Genomic DNA, 14396 nt, shown 5'->3' with positions numbered 1-14396 from the left:
CAGCCTGTTCAGCCTCTCCCAAAAACTCAAACCCTCCATTAACCACTATGATCTGCAAAACTGAGGACAGAGAACAGTTTACACACTAACAGGTGTCATTGTTCTCTGTTCAATAATCATGGGCTCAATGTTTGCACTTATCCTGGGTGCTTCAGTTTCTATCTCTTTACATTTAGTTGACTAAAGGATGAGCAAAATGAGTGATTCTGAACACAATCATGTCCAACAGATTTCATTACAGTATATTTTTAAATTTAATCCACACTTGCATACACTAAGTTTGCAGAAGTAGTGCAACAGTCTAATCATCCAACACCTACTTTTCTGGTTTCAGGTCTCTATAAATGATTCCAAAACCGTGAAGATGGTCCAAGGCTAAAGCCAACTCTGCCAAATATATCTTAACATCCTCTTCTGTGAACATCACCTTTGAGGAAAAGAGTGAAATGGACAGGATAACTGCTCGTCGTTTCATCAATAAGCTACTACTGATCTTATGAGAATTGGTGAACAAGGTACACGTGATATCACAGCACAGTCTCTTTGGAAACTGAGAAATCAGAACAAAGTGCTTTCTTTAATTCTGCACGCAAGAAATCTATGGTGCAGATGGTATTTTTTTCTATTTTTTCCATCTGACTAAAAATTAATCCAAGTTCCAGAGTTCAATCCAATTTTAAATTTTTGAATTTTATTTTTTCACTTTTTAAAGAAGAGCATATTTAATTAGCAATAACGGCAATAAAAACAGTGCTCTCGGTACTCAGTGCTCCAACTGAAAATAAAATAGCAGCAGGAATAGACTGACTATCCAGCAAATAAGATCAGTAAATCAGCGAGCATGGAAGGGTCAGGAATCTAACTTCAGGCGCAGCAGATAAGGGACATCTATGAGAAAGGAGCCCAGTCAATTAAGGACTGAAGATGTTTGAATTAAACGCATGCAATATGCAAAATAAGGTGAATGAGCTTGTAGCACAGAATAAAATTGGCAGGCATGATGTTGTGGATATCATAGAGTCGTGGCTGCAAGGGGATCAGGGCTGGGAATTGAATATCCAAAGATACACATTCTATCGAAAGATCAGGCAGATGTGCAGAGGGGCGGAGCTACCTTGTTAGTAAGAAATGAAATCAAATTGATAGCAAGAAGTGAAATAGAGTCGGAAGGTGTAGAATCTGTGTGGGTAGAGTTGAGAAACTGCAGAGAAGATCCCAATGGGAGTTATGTATAGGCCTCCTAAAAATGGTCAAGATGTGGGGAAGAAAATAAATCAGAGACAGAAAAGGGTGACTTCGATATGCAGGTGCATTGGGAAAATCAGGCTTGGTAATGGATCTCGAAAAAGGAATTTGTGAAATGTCAATGAAATGGATTTTTTTAGGGCAGCTTGTAGTTGAGCCCATTAGGGAACAGGCAGTTCTGGATTTGGTGATGCATAATGAAACAGACTTGATTAGAGAGCTTAAGGTGAAGGAACCCCTAGGGTCAGATCATAAGATCATTGAATTCACCCTGCAGCTTGACATGGAGAAGCTGGAATCAGATGTAACAGAGTAAAGGTAACTGCAAAGATGTGAGGAAGGAACTGGCCAGAGTTGACTGGAATGGGAGCCTAGCGAGGAAGATAGAGGAACAACAATGACAGCATTTCTGGGAGTAGTTTGGAAGGCACAGCAGAGATTCATCCCATGGAGGAAGAAACATACTGCAGAGAGAATAAGGCAACCATGGCAAACGACAGAAGTCAGGGACAGCATAAAAGCAAAGGCAAAATCATACAAAGTGATGATGAAGATTATTGGGAAGCCAGAGAAATGGGAAGCCTTTAGAAACCAGCAGAGGATAACTAAAAAAGCAATGAAGGGGAAGAAGATGAAATATGAGGGTGAGCTTGCTCATAATATAAATAAAGATTGCAAGAGTTTTTTAGACATAGAAAAAGGGAATAGAGATGCAAAAGTGGACATTGGACTGCTGGAAAATGAGCCTGGTAAAGTAGTAATGGGAAATAAAGAAATGGCAGAGGAACTGAATAAGTACTTTGCATCTGTTTTCTCAGCGAAAGACACCAGCAGCATAACAGAACTTCATGTGAGTCAGGATGAGTGTTGTGGCCATTATTAAAGAGAAGGTAGTGGGGCAGCTGAAAGGGCTAAAAATGGCTAAATAACTTTGACCAGATGGACTACACCCAAAGTTCTGAAGGAGATAGCTGAGGAGATTATACACGCATTGGTGGTGATCTTTCAGGAATCACTGGAGTCAGGGAGGGTCTGAGTGGACTGGAAAGTGGCTAATCTAGCACCCCTGCTTAAGAAGAGAAGGAGCAGAAAGCGGGAAACTATAGTCCGGTTAGCATGACCTTGGTCGTTGGTAAGATTTTAGGGTCCATTATTAAGGATACAATTGCAGTGTACTTGGAGCTGCATTGTAAAATAGGGCTAATCAGCACAACTTCGTCAAGGGGATATCATGCCTGTGAAACTTGTTAAAATTCTTTGAAGAGGTAATGAGCAAGTTAGACAAAGGAGAACCAGTGGACATGATCTATTTGGATTTCCAGAAGCCTTTGACAAGGTGCCGCATAGTAGGCTGCTAATAAAGGTAAGAGCCCGTGGTGTTAGGGACAAGGTATGGATAAAGGACTGGCAGTGTGGCAGAAGGCAGAGAGTGGTGATAAAGGTGTCTTTTTCAGGTTGGCAGCCGGTGACTAGCTGAATTCCACAGGGGTCCATGTTGGGACGAAGGAACTGAGGGCATTGTCACTAAATTTGCAGATGACATAAACATAGGTGGAGGGGCAGTAGTGTGAGGAAGCGGGGAGCTGCAGAAGGACTTGGACAGGCTAGGGGAGTGGACAAAGAAGTGGCAGATGGAATACAATGTGGGAAAGTGTGAGGTTATGCACTTAGGTAGGACAAATAGAGGCATAAACTATTTTCTAAATGGGGAAAGGTTTCGGAAATCTGAAGCACAAGGGGACTTATGAGTCCTTGTTCAGGATTCCCTTAGGGCTAATATACAAGTTCAGCTGGCAGCTAGGAAGGCAAATGCAATGTCAGTTTTCATTTTAAGCGGACTGGAATCCAACAGCAGAGATGTACTGCTGAAGCAGAATAAGACTCTGGTCAGACCACATTTGGAATATTATGAGCAGTTTTGGCCCACATATCGAAGAAAGGATGCGCTGGCTCTGAAGAGGGTCCAGAGGAGGTTTACAAGGATGATCCCAGGAACGAAGCATTTGTCTTATGAGGAGTGGTTGAGGACTCTGGGTCTTTACTTGATGGAGTATAGAAGGACGAGGGGATTCTCATTGAAACTTACAGAATGCTGAGAGACCTGGATACAGTAGACATGGAGATGAGTAGGAGAGACTAAGACCCAAAGGCACCGCTCAGAGTGAAGAAACAACTCTTTAGAACTGAGATGAGAAGAAATTCCTTCAGCCAGAGGGTGGTGAATCTGTAGAACTCATTGCGACAGAAGGCTGTGGAGGCCATGTAGTTGAGTGTATTTAAGACAGAAGTAGATAGTTTCTTGATTGATAAGGGTTCAGGGGTTAGCAAGAGAAGGTAGAAGAATGGAGTTGAGTGGGGTTGAGAAACATATCAGCCACAATCAAATAGCAGAGCAGACTTGATGGGCTGAAAGGTCTAACTCTGCTCTTACATCTTATGGTCTTACAAACTTAGGGGTAATGCAGTGAGATCTCACCAATACAGAGCAAACTGTACTCTTAATTGTATTTTCCCTCTGCATTTCAAATCACCTTTACACAACATTCACTGTATTGCTGTTAACTGGGCAATTTATCACACTAGAGACAAAAGAATATGAAGCAGACCTCTTTAGATAGTCGAGTGAAAAGATCACCTCCTCTGAGGAAGTCCAAGATAAGGTACAGTTTTCCTTCAGTCTGAAAAGCTGCCAAATTAAAAAAAAGACATGCACATCATCTCCTGAAACTAATTCAGCGACAGTGAACAAGTCATGCAGGATTGGTTCCGAAACATGTGACAACACTATAAAAGTGCTATTTATCAAAAGCAGCATAAAGATGCAATGGCTCCAGTCAAAACAGAAATGAGGAAATACTAGCTCTAATGACAATGTCAAACTATCCATCACACTCCTATATGGTACCCAGTGTGAGCATTAACCATTCTCAGCTTGATATTTTCCTACCAGACACCAGCACAACCCAAGTAAGATAAAATTATGTGACAGTTTGAATATTTTTACAATGCTCCAGTGAATGTTAACAGCCAGTCACATATGGGAAAATATTTTTAAAAAATAAAACGACTATTATATCTACTGAATTGATTGGAACACACCAAGAAACCACTTATAATAGTTGGAAATATACAACAGGTTTAACAGCATCTGTCACCCCAGAAACAGAGTTAATCCTTCAGGCCAAAGGCATGGCATCAGATCTGGAAAAGATTCAAGATGCAAGAGATTTTGAGCAAATACAAGGGCAGAAAAGGGGAAGCACAATGAAGGAAGGTCTATAATAGCATTGAAGGAAGGAGAGAAGAAATCGCAAAAGGAATGATGCAAGGCAAAATGTGCAATGCAAAAGATCAAAATTCGATCCAGTAAATAAAGAAAAAGTTGTGTCTAGAAATGGTGTAAATATCAAATGTAGAATCTCAACTACCAGCTACCACTCTAACAAATAACAGAAAGCCACACAGAGAAAGAACACAAAAAGGAAAAAAAGTGGAGTCTGAATTTAGGATTCTGGCCACCATGTACCATTTGGAGATGAGGGTCTGTTTCCATTCTGTACAGTTCTATGACTCTATGATAAGGAAAAGGAATGAAGCATGTGTTAGGTACAGAACATAAAAAAATGGAAATTCCTTCAGGTGAAAGGACAGTGTAAGGGGGTGCTTAGAATTGAAAGACAAAGGGGGACCATGAAATATCTTTGGCAGATAAGATTAAGGAAAACCACAGGCAGTATATAAGAATATTAAGAGTAAGCGGATTACCAGGGAATGAATGGGGTCTACCAGAGACCAAAGGGGCAATCTGTTTGTGGAGCCAGAGGATGTAGGTGAGGTTTTAATTCAATATATTCACAAAGGAGAAAGACATTGTAGCTGGAGATTTCAGTTGGGATGATGAGGTTCTACAGCATGTTAAATTTAATGAGGAGGAGGTGGTATTGGATGTTTTATCAAGCATAAAGGTGCATAACTCACCAGGGCCTGACGTGATGTATCACAGGCTGCTTTGGGAGGCAAGGGAGGAGCTTGCAGGGGCTCGAGCAGAGATACTTAATACTTCACTGACCATGGGTAAAATGCCAGGTGACTGAAGGATAGCTAATGTGTTCCTTTGTTCAAGATGGGCAGCGGGGACAGGTCAGACAATTACAGACCAGTTAGTCTGATGTCAGTGGTAAGGAAATTATTGGAAAAAAATTCTGAAGGACAGGATTAATTAATACTTGGAAAGGCTGGAATTGATCAGGAATAGTCAGATTGGAATGGATGTAGGGAGATCCTAGCTGACTACTTTAGTTGAGTTTTTTGAAAAGGTGGCTAAATATATTGACAAGTGTAGTGCAGTTGATGTGGTTAATACGGACTTCAATAAGGCCTTTAACTAGGTCCCAAATGGAATGCCGGTCGAAAAGGTAAGAGCCCATGGGATCCAAGGCAAGTTGGTAAGTGGATCCAAAACTGTCTTGCAAATAGGAGACAAAGGGCGATGGTGGAATGTTGTGTTTGTGATTGGAAGCCTTTGACCAGTGGTGTATCACTGGGACCCTTGCTGATGGTTATACATAGTAATGACTTGAATGTAAATGTAAAACGTATAATTGGTAAGTCTGCAGATGACATGAATATTAATAGTGAGGAGTATTGTCTCAGGCTACAGCTTGATATTGATCAGCTCATAAACTGAGCAGAGCAATGGCAGATGGAATTTAATCCTGAGAAGAGTGAGGTGGCACATTTTAGGCGGTCTAATAAGGGAAGGATTTACACAATGAATAGTATGTTCTTAGGCATAGATAGGATAGGTCATGAGAATCTTTTTCCCATGACAGACTTATCTAAGACCAGCGAGCATACATTTCAGGAGATAAGGAAGTGGTTGAGAGGGGAGCTGAGGAAAAATATTTTCACCCAGAAGGTCGTGGAAATGTGGAACATGCTGCCTAAGATGGTGGTGGAAGCTGTAATCTCACTACATTTAACTAGCAGCTGTATGAGACTTAAATTGCCAGGGCATAGTAGGCTGTGGATGAAGTGCAGATAATTAGGATTAGCAGAGTTTGGTGTTTATTGGTCAGCGTAGATTTGGTGGGCTGAAGGACTGCTTCTATACTGTATGACTCTTATGACTTGATTTAAAATGGGGCCAGTATCTATTCTCTACAATTGTTCAACTCAATGTTTCATTCAGAGAATTGTAAAGTATAGCTAAAGAAAAGAAGCGGTTGTGCTAATTAAGCTTAAATTGAGCTTCATTGGAACGATATAGGTGGTTATCCTCAGTATGGGAGTGGGATAGAGAACTGAAATGACAAATCATCCACAAATTCCAGATGACACTTGTGCACTAAACAAAGTGTTCTGCAAAAACTGTCACCTAATCAGCATTTGGTCTCTTCAATGAAGATGAATCACATAATGAGTAGAGAATATTGTATAATAAATAGAAAGAAGTGCACATAAATTGATGATTCACCTCTGCTTAATTCACATGCATGACCTGAAGCTTCTGGTTAATTGCTATTTTAATTTTACTTCCCACTCCCCTGTGTCCTTAGGCCCTTGCACTTCATCGTTCGACATGGCAACTTACAGCCTTTTGGATTCAACACTGAGTTCAACAATTTAAGATCATAACCATTGCCGCTGCTTTTTGAAGCTTTCCTCTGCACTTCCTTTATTTTTCATGTTTTTGAATGACAACTGTCAGTGATGATTTGGATATTCTGACTTACACCAATTCTAAACTTATCTTTTGCACATTTACTGATAGCAAAATTACCTCATTTCATCCTGCACCATCATCCCTATTGCCATTCATTATTTCATGCTTTCCAACCTATCATAGACCATCGCTTTTGTTCTTTCTTCCCTTCTGCCATTCCGTACTTCTGCACTTGTTTAGAATCTATTACAGTTCTAATTTATTTTCCAATTATACCAGAAGTTAAACATGGTGAAGCAAAAATGCTATTTCTTTCTCCACAGATACCACCAGGGCTGCTGAGTATTTCCAGCATTTTCTGTCTTTTTTTCAGATTCACAGCATCCACTCTTGCTGGATTATTGATTCTATACTTCCAATAGACAGACTGAATCCTGAGAAATAAATTGACAAAGGTTTAAAAAGATGTTTTTGGAACTGACGTGAGTCTGCCTGCCACCACATGTGTGTACATAGCTGTCCTTTAGCTAATCAAATGGAATCTCTGGTGACAAAGATTAACTCTGTTCAATGCAAAACTTCTACAATCCTGTCAAATACAAAAATGATTATTATTGCAATAGTATAATAATTACTTTTCCAATCTAAATCATATCTTTACATTGTTGTTGTTGCCTGCCAAGAGATTAAAAAAAACTCACCATAATGCAGCTTCACTATGAATGGATGATTTACATCCACCAAGATGTCTCTTTCCAATTTAGTCCGAACACGATCCCTAACTGAAATGAAGCAAAACTGTGATTAAAACAAGGCTAACCACATCATTAGCAGATACCTTATATATATATTCAATTTATTCAATACAAAATCCAAGACACTTTAATGCTGCTTTCTCCCCACTCACAGAAGTCCTGCAATAACCTTTCTGTCAATCACTGGATCTTCGATGATCAATGTTCCTTAGTGTGCTCAGCAAGATCATACCTTTCAATGTTGCTTTCTTCAGAACCTTCATAGCATAGAGCTGACCTAAATCAGGTGCTTTGATCTTTCTCACCAGAAATACCTGCAAATACAAAATATAAACTATATATTATAGATTCTTGTTGGACGAATCAAGGGTTCTGTCATAACTCAGGAAGCCCAAGTGAAAAGGAACATGGTTTATTGTTGAACACCAAAGTAGCACTATAACCCAGGGCTTACATAAGTTAGTCTCAGCCGGGGACAGCTTTATAGAGGGTTCAGGTGATGAGTTTTACTGAGCAGCCATTATCTGTTACCAAGCGAACTCGCACTTAAGCAGCTCCAAAGAGGTTAATTAGTGAGTCGCATGGGCCTTATATGGGTTATCACAGATTCCTTACCTAGAGATTGCTCTTTGAGATGATAAGAAGGCTTACATACTGTTATAAAGTGGAGGCTGATTCCCCCCTCACCGAGAACTAAAACCAAAACACCCAAAGAGGAGCACCTCACCCTATAATTTGTAAAGAGGAGTGTGAAAATTGGTGTAACCTGCCTTTCAGCAATTTGTAGTGGTTAAATAAAATACATCCCTGACACTCACTTTAAAATCAATAAGTAACAATTTATTTATCTAACTCCAACAGTGAGCAAATTAACTAAACTATTAACAAACCAAATAAACCTCTTCTAACTATTCCAGAATAAAGCAAGATTCTAATAGTATGCTATTCCAATGAATACAAATCCCACTTATATAAGAGAAGATAGAATTTAGTCTCTCGAAATTACAGCCAGCTCACGTGTCTTCCACAATGTTCTGTACTTTATCCATCAATTCTTCTATTAGGGATGCCTTCTCCGTCAATTCGTCTGTCAGGAATATTAAATAGCTGCGCTATCAGTGGTGCTTTCTCTAAAACATAGAGGAGGCTGTGAGAGCCAACAATTCTCCCTTGAGAGCTGAGGTCTATTAACTCTGGTGGACGGCAGTTAGCTCTGGGACTTTGTCCAACTGTCCTTATTTTTATACCTTTGATAACATATCAATATTTCTTATAATAGGACTGGTCCTCAGTTGTCAAAGCCATCAGATTTAAATTTAATTGGTTTTTGATGTCTAAGTGACTGGTCCAAATTGATTGGCTAAATTCAAAAGCTTGTTGTTTTGATAAAAACAGCTGCTTGGCCTGCTAATTGCACAGCCTTTTGATACAAATATTTCAATTTAGGGGCTCTCTGTGTACTTGCAAACTTTCAAGCTGCTGCTCACAGACCTCCAATTTAAATCTCTAAGCATAGAGAAAGCACATCATCTTTTCAATGCTTTACTCCCTAGCATTTTACAAACACCAAATTCTAACTTCCTGCCTCCCAATCCACAAGTACTCTACCCAACTTCACAATAATACTCTTATGACTCCAAGAGATGTAAGAGTAGAACCGTTGGTAAGGTTCGTCAAGTTACCAGCGAAATTAAAAGATGTTGTTCTATACAGGGTCATGAGTTGGAAAGATGTTCATTTCATCGAAAAAAAAAATGCTTTTTATTGGGGAAACAGCCGGAGATGATTCAAGTCCATTATGGACTTGTATATATAAATGACAGCTGTGAAGAACCATAAGACAAAACAATATTCTAAAAGAGTACGTATTACTCTCTTTAGATTAAGCTATCGCACACTTATCAAACATTCAAGGAACATTCAGGATTTAACTATTGATTTAGGAAGCTTTTTTTTTACCAAACTACATACCTGGGAGGCTGTTTGTTCTTTGAGACAATCAGAATCTTTTAAAATCATTTGAAAGAATATTACATTGTTAATTGTGGCTCATGCAAGATTAATATTTCATTATTCTGCCCTACATGTGACTCCAGGCCTACAGAATTTTGAGATTTCATACATTTACCAAACCTGGAATATATTTATGATGTGATCTACATTGGCTGCAAAAGAATTAACATTTCTTTCACGGCAACTGCTGGAAAATCTAGAGATCGTAGGAGTTTTGATCAGGTAGGATGTTAAAAAGTTGAAAGTCTGAAATCTGGCCCAAATCCATGTAATTCCATTTTTAACAAAGCATGACATGGGGCTGGATGATTTATCTGTGGCCTGATAGAAATCAGATGATAAGTCTAGAGATGGTGTTAACTGGAACAATGATCACCAACAGCTGCCATTAGGTTGTCGTGCCTTAGAGAGAAAATCACCCCAACACTGACCCTTCCAATTTCACCCCAATAATACTTCTAAGATCCTCCCCTCAAGGTTAGAGTGCTGAAGTCACAAGACATACTGACCTTTCCAAAGGATCCCTGACCAAGTACTTTCAGCAACTCAAAGTGAGATGGATCTGCTTTCTCCGACCCCTCTTTCACATGATGTGTAATGTTGATCTCTTTTACATTTCCTTCATCCTGAAAAACAAGATCAGCCTGTTAAAAAGCAAACACTCCCAACTCACTTTATTCATATTCAAAACAAAAGGAGCCTTCCATTCGGAGGCCAGTGCCTCCCACAAGCTAAATCTTAGAAGCTTATATGTGACAAACATGCACATCATCCGTGATCCCACTGAATACAGATAAGAATCAAGAAGCTAAATGGCCTACTCCCATTAATGTATTCCAATGATATAGTGCTGCAGGACTAACAATCACGCTTTTAATAATGGTAAGCATCAGGGATTGATACTCAATACCTGATTGTGCCCTTTCAAAGCCAAATACCATACAACTCCATTTCAAAATCGCTTTCATTTACCCATTCTTCAAAAGACAGTACCCCTGGGTCCTCCATTCTTGAAGACCATCGTCACATCGTTGACATCCCTTTTCCCTCCAAAATAACTCACAATATCTCTCAAACATGTGCCCATCTCTCTCAAAAGTCATTTATATAAATGATTTGGATGTGAACACAGGAGGTATGGTTAATAAGTTTGCAGGTGACACCAAAATTGCAAGTAGACAGTGAAGAAGGTTACCTCAGAGTTCAATGGGACCTTTATCAGGTGGACCAATGGGCAGAAGAGTGGCAGATGAAGTTTAATTTAGTTAAATGTGAGGTGCTGCATTTTGGAAAGGCAAATCAGGACTTATACACTTAATGATAAAGTGCTGCGGAGTGTTGCTGAACAAAGAGACCTTGGAATGCAGATTCATAGTTCCTTGAAAGTGGAGTCCCAGGTAAACCGGGTAGTGAAGAAGGCATTTGGTATGCTTGCCTTTACTGGTCAGTGCATTGAGTATAGTAGTTGGGCGGTCACATTGCAGCTGTAGAGGACATTGGTTAAGCCACTTTTGGAATATTATGTTCAATTCTGGTCTCCCTGCCATGCGAAGGATGTTGTAAAACTTGAAAGGGTTTAGAAAAAATTTACAAGGATGTTGCCAGGGTTGAAGCGTTTGAGCTATAGCGACAGACTGAATAGATGGGCTATTTTCCCTGCAGAGTCAGAGACTGAGGGGTAACCTTATAGAGGTTTATAAAATCATGAGGGGCATGGATAGGGTGAATTGTCAAAGTCTTTTCCCTGCAGTGGGGGAATCCAGAATTAGAGGGCATAGGTTTAAGGTGAGAGGGGAAAGATTAAAAGGGACCTCAGGGGCAACATTTTTCATGCAGAGGGTGGTGCATGTATGGAATGAGCTGCCATAGGAAGTGGTGGAGGCAAGTACAATTACAACATTTAAAAGGCATCTGGATGGGTATGTGAATAGGAATGATTTAGAGGGATATGGGCCAAATGTTGGCAAATGGGGCTAGGTTAGTTTAGGATATCTGGTCGACATGGATGAGTTGGACAGAAGGGTCTGTTTTCATGTTGGACAGCTCTGTGACTCTATGACTAACTTGCTGGAATCTCTCTGATCAGGTTTTTTCCCCTACCACATACTGATATGTGATGATCAAAATCACAAATGACATTCTTTGTGACTGTGCATTATCCCATCTCACTCCTGGTGGCCTTTCTGGATACTCTGACACGGACCAAGGTATTATCCTCCTGACATTTTTCTCTACTAACAAACTAAATGGGAATGTACTCATTTGGCTCATACAACACACACAAACAAGAGTAGTCCACATGGCCCTTTGAGCTTGCTTTGTCATTCAATAAAATCATAGCTGATCTGATTTTAACCTCAGTCCTGCATTCCTGCATATCCCCAATAATCTTTCATCCCCTTGGTAATCAATCATCTATCTACCTCTGCCTTAACAATATTTAAAGATTCTGCACCTACTGCTTTTAGAATTCTGAAGATTCACAACTCTCTGAGGGGATTAAAAACCTTTCCTCATACCTGCTCTAATTGAGCAATCGCTTATTTTTAAATTGTGACACCTAGTTCGAGATTCTCCCACAATCCTTTCAACATTCACCTGTTTCAGTTCTCTCAGAATCGTATATGCTTCAATTAAGTCTCAATGAATCTTCTAAACTCTACAGGATATGGGCCTCACCTGTCTAGTCTTCCCTCATAAGGCAATCTACTTATTCCAAGTATTAGTTTAGCAAACCTTCTCTAAGTTGTTTTCAATACATCCTTCCATAAGTGACCTATACTCCCGATGTGGTCTCACCAATGCCCTGTACGACTGAAGCACAGCCTCTCTAATGCGGTATTCAATTCCCCTCATAATAATAAACCATAACATTCTATAAGCTTTCTTGATTGTTAAATATTAACTTTCTGTTATTCATGCATTAGGACACTCAGATCTCTCTGCACCACAAAGTTCCACAACCTCTCACTATTTAGATAATATTCTTTTTTTTTCTGTCAAAATAGACAATTTCACACTTGTACCCATTTGCCAGATCTCTGCCCACTCACTTAAGCTATCTATATTCCGATGTAGACTACTTATGTCCTCTTCCCAATTCACTTTTCTACCTATCTTTGTGTCATCAGCAAATTTAGCTACCGTATCTTTGGCCCCTTCATCTAAAAGGTAACCACTCATTTTTATTTAATCATAGCCAGAGCAACCCCAGCAATGTCTTCTCTTGTCCCTGCAATGTTAACTCTGAAGTCCCAAAGTAACATACCTAACCTTCCCTCATCTGTATACATTTGCAAAGACATAAGTGCTAACAAAGGCGCAGCCACGCTGGACAGATTGAAATCAAAACACATAACTTTTCTTTTGTGGAGAGAGTTTACTAACTTCAGTAATTTTATTCCTTTCATTCCCCATCCAGAGTTACAGGTACCTGTATGTGTGCTCAGACAATTACTAGCCACTGCATGTTTCTTTCTAACCTTAAAAATAGACATCAACAATTTTAAAAATGTGATTAATTAGACATTAAGGGTAGGGTCGACTTCATACGTGTTGAGGACCTCCGGGTTTACCTTTCAAATGACGTTGAACCCCTTGAACTACGTTTAGGTTGCCAAGCTGCTGGTCTAATATCGAGTGCTGGATGAACCAATCTTCTTGTCACTTCTGGCCTCAACTGCTCCAAAACTCGCCTAGTCAGCCTCCCATTCTTTATATACAAGCCCCGACACTGTCTTGTTCCTACCCATCTCCCAAAACTCAGTCAATCCCCAAATCGTTTACCCAGAAAGTGTCAGGCATATCTTCGGCTGTTAAGGAGCTAAGTTCTGGAATTCTCCCCTTAAATTCTCGGTCCTCCTGTATGACACTAATTAAAACCTACTTGTTTCACCACAGTTTTAATTATTTATTTTGATATCTCTTTCTTCAGCTTAAATGTCAATTTTTGTCTGATTATTCTTCCTTTGAAATGCCTTGGGCATATCCTTTCTTCAAAAGTACTTGCAATTGCAAAAATGCAATTTATCCTTAAGTTAGGTGCAAATGAAGCAGCTAATCCACAGCAATACCTAACTTTGGCTTTTAAATAACTCTTAACTGTCTCTCAAATCATTCCTGAGACTTACATTTACTGCTAACTCTAGACGGAAGAACATTTCAGATAACATTCATGCCATCAGGGTTGAGTTTACGTTTTATCAATTTGTACACAAGTACTGCAACTTAACTTGAAATATCTTTCACCTAATTCCTTACAGGACATTGTAATATTCCCATCATTTTTGCCCTTTCAAGTGTTAAAAGTCCAGGTTTTTCTAATTTTTCCTAATAACCTAATCCTAATATTAGAGATCAAACTTATGACACTTCTCTGCACCACTGTATTATATCCTTGCTATTTTGGTAACCGGAACTGAACATAATAAACAAGGAACCACCTGGTCAAAACAATGTACATCTATATAGAACCTAATAATAAAGCAAAATGTTCCAAGCTATCTGACAGGAACATTGTTAGAAATAAAATCATACCATATATTAATGTCTCGTGGCCTCAGACTTGGGCTCTAATTTCAGAATTCTGTTTGAAGATAGTAAGAACTGCCAATGCTGGAGTCAGAGATAACACAGCGTGGAACTGGAGGAACACAGCAGGCCAGGCAGCATCAGAGGAGTAGAAAAGTTGACGTTTTGGGTCGGGACCCTTTTTTTTT

At 39.5% G+C, this 14396-nt stretch overlaps 1 protein-coding gene across 6 annotated transcripts in view; it reads right to left on the bottom strand.

Moving 5' to 3' along the window:
* LOC109926959 (ribosomal protein S6 kinase 2 alpha-like) overlaps nt 1-14396 on the bottom strand; it is a 236877-nt gene that overhangs the window by 69252 nt on the left and 153229 nt on the right. For all 6 annotated transcript variants that reach the window (XM_048613017.1, XM_048613018.1, XM_048613023.1 and 3 more), the window contains 5 exons: nt 10188-10304; nt 7898-7979; nt 7612-7692; nt 3852-3931; nt 321-427 (listed from right to left, as the gene is read on the bottom strand). In XM_048613017.1, coding sequence (XP_048468974.1) covers nt 321-427; nt 3852-3931; nt 7612-7692; nt 7898-7979; nt 10188-10304 — 467 coding nt within the window. The remainder of the gene's footprint in view (nt 1-320; nt 428-3851; nt 3932-7611; nt 7693-7897; nt 7980-10187; nt 10305-14396) is intronic.

Source organism: Rhincodon typus, chromosome 27, assembly GCF_021869965.1.
Source record: "Rhincodon typus isolate 14 chromosome 27, sRhiTyp1.1, whole genome shotgun sequence".
Classification (NCBI taxonomy): domain Eukaryota; kingdom Metazoa; phylum Chordata; class Chondrichthyes; order Orectolobiformes; family Rhincodontidae; genus Rhincodon; species Rhincodon typus.
The sequence above is the reverse complement of the archived record's forward strand: the minus strand, read 5'-3'. Positions and strand labels throughout refer to the sequence as shown.